We start from the raw sequence: 12,157 nt of genomic DNA on the forward strand, positions 1-12,157 counted from the left end.
ACAGAGACACTTTTTGCCTCTGCTGGGTTTTGAACCCAGGTCCTCTGGAACACCAGTCCAGCACTCTACAGATCGAGCTGAAGGGTCAACCCACTGACCAAAGCTAGTAGGAATGCCATACTGTGGAATCATCATATTTCATGGGGGCCAATTTTCGTGGATTGCTGAAATTTTATAGGTTCGTGGGGATGTAATTTCGTGTATTTTCTTATACCTACAAAACGAAATATGACTTTTTAACCCTAATATATAATTCGTGGAGGATGTTAATTCGTGGATGAGAGTTACCCACGAATTCCACGAAAATTGAGCCACCACGAAATCTAATGATTCCACAGTATACCTGACTCTACCACACTCATAACTCTACAAATTCACCCTTTTAAATTGGTGACACTTTTCTGCATTGTTGTACAGTACTGTAAATCAACTTTCATTCACGACAACTTTAAATAGCGATTTACCGAAACAAACTGTCTGATGGCAACTACATGTGACTTTCAATACCAAGATGTAGATTTTCCAGTGACAAAATACAGGAGACACTTGAGGACTGGTTAGTGGCGAGAAATATTTGCGATGAAGAGGGCTCTCACGTACATTGAAAAAAATTTGACACACACAAATAAAAGTTGTTTAATAGTAAATAAACAAGAGGCCCACGGGCCACATCGCTCACCTGAGCAACAATTGCCTTAATTCTGATCAAATTAGCATTACAGTATCAAAATATCTCGACAACTAAGTACAGTAGATCTTGCTAAAAAAATTGAAAATCTGCCAATTTTTATCCACCTCTTTTTGGGGGGTAAATACCAAGCCCCTTTTGTTGTTGTGCCTGTAAGAAGATTTTTCTCTATTCCTATATACCCTCCTCCCCCCCCCCCCCCCCCCAAATTTTGTACCTCCACTTTTCTCTAGGGAATCATGGTTTAATCAAACTTAAATCTGCATAACCTGTGCTTTCACACTAAGTACTGAGTTTTGGACCGAAAACTTTCCCAGAATATTTTAAAATTTTTTTTCTATATATTCCTATGTAAAAATTCAAACCGCCATCATGACCCAGCCCCACCACTAGGGACTGTGATTTTGCAAACTTGAATTTACACTACCCGAGGAAGCCTCTACACAAGTTTAAGCTTTTCTGGCCAAATAGTCTTTAAAAAGAAGATTTTTAAAGATTTTCTCTAAATATTCCTATGTAAAAATTCATCCCCCATTGTGGCCTCACCCTACCCCTGGATTATTATTTAAACAAACTTGAATCTATACGATCTGGGGATGCTCCACTCAAATTTGAGCTTTCCTGGCCTAATAATTTTGAGAAGAAGATTTTTAAAGATTTTCTCTATATATAAAAATTTATCCCCATTGTGGCCCCCCCCCCCCTACCCCCAGGGACTATGATTTGAACAAACTTGAATCTACATTATCTGAGGATGGTTAAACACCAATTTGAGCTTTCTTAGCCAAATAGTTTTTAAGGTCAGACGACACGTTCCTCAATTTTAGATAACTTTTTTCAGGAATTTGTTAATGGTTTACTACTACTCTGACAAGCCTTCTTGCAAAAAATTAGGGTACCTTACCAGGCATTTCTACAAAATACTAGAGTATGCAATTTCCTATATAATCTTCTTTAAAATACACTTCAATTGCTGATGTAAAAAATCAATACACCACAGCAAAATTCACTATAATAGAACTATATCTCCGCCGGGGCGGGGCTTTGAACTCACAACCTCTAGAACCCATACACTTCTGGCACTGAGCGGCCACGGTTCTAACCACTTGACCATCTAGACATATTACCACACTCAAGTAAATTTTGATCATTTTTAAAGTAATTTTAAAATTAATATTTTTTATTTGAACTCTTCATTACGAGGAGATAAAAAAAAGATTCTCAAGGAATCTTCTGACCTTAGAAGAATTTTTTTTAAAAGATTTTCTCTATATATTCCTGTATAAAAATTTATCCCCCCATTGTGCCCCACCCTCCCCCCATGATTTGAACAAACTTGAATCTACACTATCTGCATATGCTTCCACTCAAATTTGAGCTTTCCTGGCCAAATAGTTTTTGAGAAGAAGATTTTTAAAGATTTTCTCTATAGATTCCTGTGTAAAAATTGATCCCCCCATTGTGGCCCCACCCTACCTCCAGGGACTTTGATTTGAACAAACTTGAATCTACGCTACCTGAGGATGCTTCTATTTTAATTTGAGCTTTTCTGGCCTAATAGTTTTTGAGAAGAAGATTTTTAAAAACTTTCTCTATATATTCCTATGTAAAACTTGATCCCCCTATTGTGGCCCCATGATTTGAACAAACTTGAATGTACACTACCTGTCAGTACCTGAGGATGCTTCCATTTTAATTTGAGCTTTTCTGGCCTAAAAGTTTTTGAGAAGAAGATTTTTAAGATCTCTTTATATTCATACGTTAAGCTTGATCCCCCCCAATTGTGGCGCCACCCTACCCCTGGGGACCACGATTTGAACAAACTTGAATCTACACTACCTGAGGATGCTTCCATTCTAATTTGAGCTTTTCTGGCCTAATAGTTTTTGTGAAGAAGATTTTTTAAGATTTTCTCTATATATTCCTATGTAAAACTTGATCCCCCAATTGTGGCTCCACCCTACCCCCGGGGACCATGATTTGAACAAACTTGAATCTACACTACCTGAGGATGCCTCCACACAAGTTTGAGCTTTTCACCTAGTGGTGCTTTGTGCCAAATTTGGTTAAAATCTGCCCAGTGGTTCTTGAGAAGAAGATGAAAATGTGAAAAGTTTACAATGACGGCGAGGACAACGACAGACAACGGACAAATTGTGATCAGAAAAGCTCACTTGAGCCTTTTGCTCAGGTGAGCTAAAATAGGTAATCACAGATTACAAAGTTCACCAAGACGAGGCATCACCTTTATGAGGCATCACCTTTACAAGACAACCTTTATCATATTATATGAAAATGATAGTTAATGATCTTGGATATTCATAGATACTGTTTTGACACAATATTGTATTTCATATGTATAAAAATTGTAAGATAATCATATATTCATTTCATACGATATTATAAGATACAATGTTTATCAATACAATAATACAAAATACAATTATTGTATCCTATAATACTTACAATATATTATATATGATACTACATTAAATATTGTACAAAAACATATCATATGATACAATATTATCCTTTGCAATCTCCTCCAAAACCTATGGCTCAGATTCAGCATTCAAGCCTGTCAGGTGGATTAGTATTATAACAGGCATCATCCATGCAAGTTTGGTAAAATTAGGACCTGTAGTAACTGAGAAATTGATATCAAAGGGCACCTGCACCAAAAACTTAACCCTGCTCCAAAAACCTGGACCTTCTCCAGCATCTGAAATTCAGGGGCCAGATTCAGCATCAAAGTCTTTAAAGTCCATAAGTAGGTCCAGATGCATCATCCATGCAAGTTTGGTAAGATATGACTAGTAATAACTTTGATACAGTCCCTAGGACCTGCAACAAAAACTCTGACCAGCTCCGGAAGCTGAAGCCAACACCAACGCCGGAGTGTAGCATATTAAGCTCTCCACGACTTGTTCTTGTTGAGCTAAAAATTGAACAAGTCAACTCTCCAGCTTGAATTAATTAGCACTCTTAACTATGCTAAAAAATATAAGTTAAAAGTTAAAGTTAAATCCTTCTCCTTGCCATGAAGGCTCATACGTCCGGTGCTTATCTCCTGTACCCGTGGTGCTAAGCAGATGAGAGTAATAGACTCCCCCTGGATGGGACACCAGTCCACCGCAGGTTAACCCCCAGCGTAGCCAGTACCCAATTTCAGCTAGGTGGACTGAGACAATGTAGATAAAGTGCCTTGTCTAAGTGCATAACACACAACATCAAGCGACAGCAGCGGGGTTTGAACCAAAGACCTTTCAGTAACTGGCAGTTTAAACAATATTTTATTATGTAAAAATATCACATAATAGGATTGGGCAGCAGGCAATCTGCCTATTTGAGCCCTCTCCTTAGCCATGTGCTCCACAAAAAATAAAAAATATAACCTCTTTGTTAAATGTTTAGTATATACTCTTATTAGAATTCAACAATGTTTGTTAAAAATAAATTTTAATGTGCAAAGATTATTTCAGGTAAAAATTGCTACCTGGCACCCTTTGTTCTACCACTGGTTCCGGGTAAATTTTTGCAAACTCCCTAGAAACAAAATAGAAACAAAATATTGATCATAAAAGTGGAATCATAAGCAATCTTTAAATACAGATAGCTGCAGAACTGTAGCTCCACAGGACATTTGGGTTGATGGACATTGGAGCTACAGTTCCATCCATACAAAAAAAACTGTATTAGGCCAGCATTTTTTTATTTTTAGGTTTACAAAACACAACATTAAAAAACTTTTTGACCACCAATTTTCTTTTTTTTTTTAGGTTTACGAACCACAAAAATGTTATGTTCTGTAGGAGGTCAAATAAAATTTTCACGACATCACCTTTCTTTAAATAATATAATAAATGACAACTTCATGATAGGGGTGTGTGACGTATTGCATCAAAAGTAGCATGGGAAAAGTATGGCATCTATGTAACATATCACTGAAATAGTGCAATAGAATAATGGACATACAGATTTGACATAACATGTAGCAATGTTTATTACGGGCCGCCAGAAGGCGTCCGTTATTTGATATACATTTAGATATTGTAACTGCGTTTCTGCAGGATAGTCTTTCTTTATAGAATTAATATTATGCTTATTTTTATGATTTAAAAGGAAATTTGCATGAAGAAATATGTTTTATGCCTTTAAAAAATATTACATATTTTATGTTTTTATTTGTAAATGTAAATTAAGTCATATATAGACTGTCGTGTTAGGCATGTTTTTATCGAGACATTATATGAGAAATACAAGCGACCTGAATAACATGAAATTTTATATACATGATATATTTGAATTTCTATGTTCTAGGTCAAATAAAATGACTTCGTGCATGAATTATATTTTCATGTTGTAGAAAAATATCATGAAATGACACCTATATCAATTATTTATGCAAAAATACGAGAGACCTGGAAATTTGAGCTGACCTAGTTAACTTTCAATATTTTGAGAAGCTAATGCAATCATATAACCATGATTATCTTCCTAAACTGAAGTTTAGATAAGATTTATAATTCCATTTAGAAAAAAAAAATTATCCGGCTCATTTTTTACCGTTAAAATTTGCGGCCCATTTGGTGCTTGCGTCAATATGTTTTCTTGTTGGTCATTTTATAGGGATAGAGTCATTTATCATTATAAGAATCTTTAGTTACAGTTGTATAATATTAACTTTTTAGCTAGGTACAAATAATTTGCCAATTTATTTGTTAAGAGAAATCTTTGTTACCAATAAAACAAAATTTAGCCTCAGTTGTATAGCAGGGGTTTTTAACATGGACACAGACTTTGGCAGATGGCAGTGAAACCCTTTGATATGTGTGGGCCAGAAAAACTCATATGCATGTGTATGAATTATGTTTCTGTGTATCTATGATGATGATCTGTAAATTATCAAGGCAGGGATTTTTTCATTTTTCTCTGATAAACACATATAAATGCACAGTGTACATATAACACCTTTTTTCATAAAAACTTGATATATATTGAATTAAAAAAAAAAGTTGTTGATCTTGGCATTTTCCGCAAACACAAGCAAATTTCAGACTAAACTGGGCCATAATAAACACAAACCTAAATTCAATGTGAACGTTTTCTCGCACCATATTTGACAGGATGTTGTTACTTTCTCGATCTTAAACCGAATAACTCTCTATCCCGTCAAAAATTTGCTGTCGGGGAAATAAAGAGATCTTTTTTGTAATTTTATTTTTTTCCCTTAAACTCAGAAAACCAAGCGGCAGTTTTGTAACCCTAGAAATAAAATCAAAGGCCGGAAAGGCCACAAAGGCGTTGAGCTGACTTTCTTTTATATTGATAATTATGGTCAATAATTTGAATTTCTGTACTAATAGTTGTATATCAAAAAACATTAGAATAAAAAAGTAAATTAATTATGTTTTGTGCTGCTTTAAAAACAAAAATCAGTATATTTCCTTGTAGGATAAGTAGTGGTTTTATTTTATTATGCATACACATGACACATAATCAACTTAATGTCTTTAAATTCATACCTGCAACTCTGACAAGCCTCATTGAAATCTGGCCTTTCTTCTGGCTTGAATTTCCAGCACTTCTCCATGAATTGATAAACCAATTCTGGACAGTGGGTTGGTCTCTTAAGGCGTTTTCCCTCCTCCAATTTTTTGAATCCCTCCTTGGAGAAATTGCTGCACAGAACCGGTGGCTTGGCGTGAGTAAAGACCTCCCACATCAGAATACCGTAGCTCCAAATGTCCCCCTTGGTTGTGAATTTTCGGTTGGCAATACTCTCCGGAGAACACCTTGATATGGTTCGCAGATCAATTACTCATAAATCATATTTCAAAAAGTTGCAAGAGTATACATAAGAATTAAATTATTCTGGTTATGAATGCAATTTGAACAAGTTCAGCCAAGAAAAATTGCTTAAAAGAAATGTTTGAAATACAGTTAAGCAATTTCAATGTGTATGTTTTCTCCATGAATCCTTCATTTCTCAACACTTTACTCTATGCATAGCCACAAGTAAATATCTTAAGTTAACATTCATAGCCTTATTACATCTTAAGCAGGTATACTGTGTAATTTTACATAGTTCATATTATAAACTGACCACATCAAAGGGAGTTCTTTGCCAGTGGATCTCGTGTAATAGTCCTCATCTTTTTGCAAAATCTTTGCCAACCCAAAGTCTGTAATCTTGGCCACCAGTTTATCAGTCAACAGAACGTTTCTTCCAGCCAAATCACAATGGATGACTCTCATACTGGCTAGGTAGGCCATTCCCTAAAAAAAAATTCCCAACAACTTATCACAATACATGTTTCTACAAAATCATGTTCTCTCCATAAGTCCACAGGTCAGTTCCAAGATGCCACATTGAAAATGTTACCATACAACCAGTCATTTTTGCAAGAAAAATACATTGCAACCATGCTTGAATGAGCGTCCTAAGATTTCTTTATCTGGTTCCACATTACCATATCAAATCACTGCATTTTGACTTGTTTTGAATGAAAGCCATAGGTGGTGTTGAAGAAGTGCAAAAGTTTGAGCAATTAGAAAAAAAAGGCTTCAGTTTTGTTTCACTCAATAGTGAATCATTTCACATATTTCAAATGGTGGCCAGATTCAGCCACAATTCCTACCTGAGCCACGTCACTTATCATCTTCATCAATCTCCACACAGGAAGGTAGGTGTTCTGTTTCCTAAATTTTCTAAGGTACATGTTCAGGGCTCCTTTTTCAACATACTCTAGGATCAACACTAAATAGATACATCAAGAATCAAATTGAAGAGGCCCATTGGTTAGGGTCATTTTAAGACAGTTAAAGTATCATCTACCTCTGGACATGAATTAAGAGTCTGTTGAATATTCACATGTACAGATAGATGTGATGTGATTTTTAAATAAATTAAATCGTTTACATTGAGTTTTTCATACAAGTAAGATTATAAGAAAAATTGACAGTACAACCTCCTTATTGATTAATAACATTTATTTACAACATAGTACTGGTACATGAATTCTACTTTGATAACGGAACAGCTCCAACTAATAATTGTATGTATTTTTGAGAATCGTTTCAGTGTTGATTTTCTACGTACTGTTGTCGCTGATTCCCAAAAACTTGACCACATTATCGTGCTCCAGTTTAGACATCAGCACAGCCTCTTCTTTGAATTCTTCACTGTCAATAACATTCAGGAAATCCCCCTTCAACTCTTTTGCTGCTATCTTTTGTGGATTTGATCGGTCATCTTGGCTGGCAAAAAGCATACCCTCTTTCACAACACCATAGTGCCCCTAAACATACAGAAAAAAATTGTGAATAATAGAATCATTCCTTATTACGAGTGTGGGATAGTGAAATTCCACCGAGGGGACAAGATTCACGGTCTAGGACGAGGCTGTGCCGAGTTCTAGACCGTGAATCTTGGCCCCGAGGTTGAACTTCACTATCCCACACGAGTATATAATGAATGATTATTTTTCTCGCATTATATTACCTTAAATAATGATGTTTGACAACTTTCTGTTATGACGTTTAAAAGATTACTATCGGTTTATCCCTCCGCGTGCTTCAAATAGTGCAAGTCAAAATTATAGCATACGACAGTTTTTTAATTAAAAATATGATAAATTGTAATTAATTAAGCAACACAATTACTTAATGGATAATCTCAATGCACCATTTTGCATTTCCCTACAGCAGACAACGTTTGTTTACGTTTTAAAACGGCGTAGTAATACACAGTGTAAGACAGAAAAATCTCACACTGCTGTCTCACACCGGACAAACCAATCTCACACCGGTGATAATGCGAGAAAAGTACCTCTCAGTCTAAATAAATGTCAATTCTATCACACAGTAACATAAAATGAAATACCATTATTCATTATTGAAATATGTCAATATGTATATGAACTCAAATATTTTGATGATCAGATTTAATGATACATATTATATACTTATATTGATTAAATGACAATAGACAATTATATTCTTGTGACAAAATTTGAAAACCTTTTCATTTCCACATATAATAATCCCATCTGATTCAAAAATATTTTGATTTAAATTGCTTACAGATCCTAGTTGCTTCTCCTGAATTTGCAGTCTGCGGGAGCTGATGATGTATTTGAAATCTAACGGGAGTTCTGGCAGGGACCGGTTATAGACCCCAGTAGCTTTGTTACTCAGGCTTTCCGTATTCAGTGAGGCACGACTTGGAGTTGGCATGAAAGGCGCAGGAGGAATGAAAGCAGCATTCACTGAAGGTAATGTAGGGGACAGCATTGGCCTTAGGGGCTGACATTCTGTCAAGAAAATTAAGATATTGACAGTATAGAGGTGTGCATAGCAAACGGTGCATAGACAATCATAATTTAATTCTGATTATTCAAATGAGAAAAAAATGGAACACTTTGAGATACTGACATTTAATACAGAAAACATTGTTTAAGATATGGTATAAAAATCTCGAGGTCATGAAATCAAAGTAATGGTTGACAATAAAAGTATTGTTAAGATATGGAATTTCCTTTTTCATTCCTATAATGGTCAAAAGTTAAATTTTAAAATAGAACTGAGCTTTGATAGGTCTAAAAACAAGTGAACATCTGTCATTAAGACAGCAAACAGGTTTTTTTTTATGTGAACTGTATCCATAATCCATGTCAACCCTGAATTGATAAACACTACCTATCCAGAAATATGGAGTACCCTATACGCAATATTCTTCGAGAAAATGAAGTTCAACAGCTCGTATTTTTTTTCATCAATTATCAAAAATCGAAATTCTAGCACAATGCACACCTCTGATATATGTACAATTGATCTTCAAAAGAACAACTTCCTATCTTGAAAACTGTAGGAGCAGTTATCCGTACATTTAGGGTACCCTTTTGGCAGCTGCCCGTCCACCTGCCTTTTTCACCATTTCAATAACCGGATTTTTTCTTTGGAGAACCCATTGAAAATTCGTTCAGAATTCTGCATTTTAGATATCTGATAGCTAGAGCCAATCAGTGAATAGCACCACAGACGCTGACCCATTCAGTGAATAGCACCGCAGACCCTGACCCATTCAGTGAATAGCACCAAAGACCCTGACCCAATTAGTGAATAGCACCACAGACCCTGACCCAGTTCAAAGTAAAAAGTTGAAGCAGGCGGTCGATGTAATTCAGCGTATTTCTTTCGTAACAACCAGCCAAAGTTGGGGCAAATTTTACAAAATCACTATGTCGCACTAGTCTGTGATTCGGAAGAGACGTACCAGCGTCAAAATGTTTCAGCCTCGACGAGATTACCCTATATTATTCCGAGCATAAATGGGGACTCTACTTCGCCATCATGATTACAAGTCATGCATTGTGTACGTGAATTAAATGCTTTTATTGACTGTTTACTTGTTAATTGACCATAAAAGGAAAGCAATAGAGTGACAAGAATTAGTTTAAAAAATTTAAACCCCGATCCTGGTATTATAAACAAATGGCTCAAAAAATATCCACGTCCAGTCGGGTGCTCGTACTAACAAATTTGTTCGCCCGTGCCAAAAGTTATGCATCTCATTCTCAGGTGGTTGGGCGAACGGTTAATTCAAAACTGAAAATCAGAAATTACTATCAAAATTGCTGTAGATTTCAGATAATTCTTTGGGTTAGAAGGGCCCTAAACAGTATTTATCTGTAACATATCATCTGTGTAATTTTTCTGCACATTACAAGTATTTAATGCTTGGCAAGACATTTCTAATGATCAACCAAAATTTCACCATCAGTCATAGAATCATAAGAGCAAGTGAAAAGCTGTCAATGTCGTGTGACAGCAAACCAGGTTTTCTTTTATGTGAACTGTATCCATAATCCATGTCAACCCGTTCCAGTGAAATTTTTTCCATAAAAAATCAAAGTTTACTTTTTCCTTTTTCATAAATGAATAAAATTTTTAAATATATATAAAAATTCGTAATAAGAGCTTTAAAAATAATCCTCGTTAAAAAATATTCCTTCCAAACATGACACTAACTTGAATACCTGGATGCATCAGGTCATTCGATATCAGGTCATTACACAATAGAATTATAATTAACCCTACAAACCAGTACATATTTACTCAATCCTCAATATTTTTTATTGATAAAACAAAAAACATATTGATGATATTATATTTAAATGAAATGTTTGTTTAATATTAAGAATAAACACAAATTAGAAAATATTTGTTCATCACTTGATATTATGGGGTAGTGTCTGAGAAACACAGATTTGATATTATTTGGCCTAGTAAAAACAGGATTACTGTGCGAGTCTGCTCCATATCCAATGGTTGAAGGTCCCGGGGGGTCTTCTGTTACAAGGGTTGGGGAAGCCATTACTGTTTTTCTGTAACAAAAACTAAAATAATGAAGAAATTGAATAGATTTACAATCACCGTTAATGTTTAAACAATGATACAAAATATTCTACAGTGCCCAATTTGCTACATGTGAGAAGAGTCATGAACGAATCGTGCAGGCGTAACCTCAGTGAAATTTGTATAGACTAATAATTCTGTAACTTAGAATAATTGACATCTTTTTGGAGGTATACCAGCTAGTTCAAAATTTTTAGACTAGATATATCTTGCTGAAATTTCTGCAGACATAGCAAAGAGGACCCAATTCTCTTCACCTACTCCCCCCAATTTAGATCAGTGCATGGATCACAGGGGCTTGTTTAGAAAAACGAGCATAGTTAAAAATGTGGGTTCCCTTTGAGGTGCTCCACATTTTTAACAAGGCTTTTTTTGTGTAAAAATAAAAAAGCATAGTTAAAATACCCTCTCTAGATACCCACTTTTTAACTATTCTTTTTCTTTTACCTAAAGAACACCATCTTCAGAATGTCAAGATCATTCAATTTTAGGAAACTCTTCAGCTGTTCCAAGTTGCTTTCTTCAAAGACCTCCTTCATGCCTTTACAATGAGACAGTGCTACATCATATCTGTAAGGCAATACCATTCAGAATTGAATTACTGGTAACTAAACTCCAATTACCAGAATAGTGTTTTAATTCAATAAATACAATTACCAGTTCATCAGTTGTAAATTCAAAGTGTAACTGCATGTTGCCAATGTGAAACAAATACTATGTATATGACATTAGGCCAAAAAAAAATATATGTGTGTTTCCTATTTCATCAAATTTTAAAATAAGGTAGGTAGGTCGGCTTTTTTTTTTTTTCTTTTTTTTTTTTAGTTTAAGATAACTTTCATCCATACTGTCAATCTACACTAAGAAATCTTTAAAATGCTTTGATAAGTGGTGTTTTCTATTGAATTGTTACAAGCGTTTTTTGAACTCTGATTTGTAAAGACTCTATTGTTTAAACCAATTACGGTTGGTAATCTGGATTTGGAATAAAAAGTGTTAGGGTCGGCGCATAAAAAATAGGGTAGGTCGGGAAACCGGAAACACACATAT

General features: G+C 35.1%; 1 protein-coding gene across 3 annotated transcripts in view; it reads right to left on the minus strand.

Annotated features, from left to right (window-relative positions):
• LOC105323965 (tyrosine-protein kinase JAK2) overlaps positions 1-12,157 on the minus strand; it is a 52,693-nt gene that overhangs the window by 14,332 nt on the left and 26,204 nt on the right. For all 3 annotated transcript variants that reach the window (XM_066072856.1, XM_066072857.1, XM_066072855.1), the window contains exons 10-17: positions 11,555-11,677; positions 10,994-11,076; positions 8,774-9,003; positions 7,791-7,989; positions 7,330-7,448; positions 6,795-6,967; positions 6,214-6,483; positions 4,185-4,234 (exon numbers count right to left, since the gene is read on the minus strand). In XM_066072856.1, coding sequence (XP_065928928.1) covers positions 4,185-4,234; positions 6,214-6,483; positions 6,795-6,967; positions 7,330-7,448; positions 7,791-7,989; positions 8,774-9,003; positions 10,994-11,076; positions 11,555-11,677 — 1,247 coding nt within the window. The remainder of the gene's footprint in view (positions 1-4,184; positions 4,235-6,213; positions 6,484-6,794; positions 6,968-7,329; positions 7,449-7,790; positions 7,990-8,773; positions 9,004-10,993; positions 11,077-11,554; positions 11,678-12,157) is intronic.

Source organism: Magallana gigas, chromosome 10 (genome assembly GCF_963853765.1).
Source record: "Magallana gigas chromosome 10, xbMagGiga1.1, whole genome shotgun sequence".
Classification (NCBI taxonomy): Eukaryota; Metazoa; Mollusca; class Bivalvia; order Ostreida; family Ostreidae; genus Magallana; species Magallana gigas.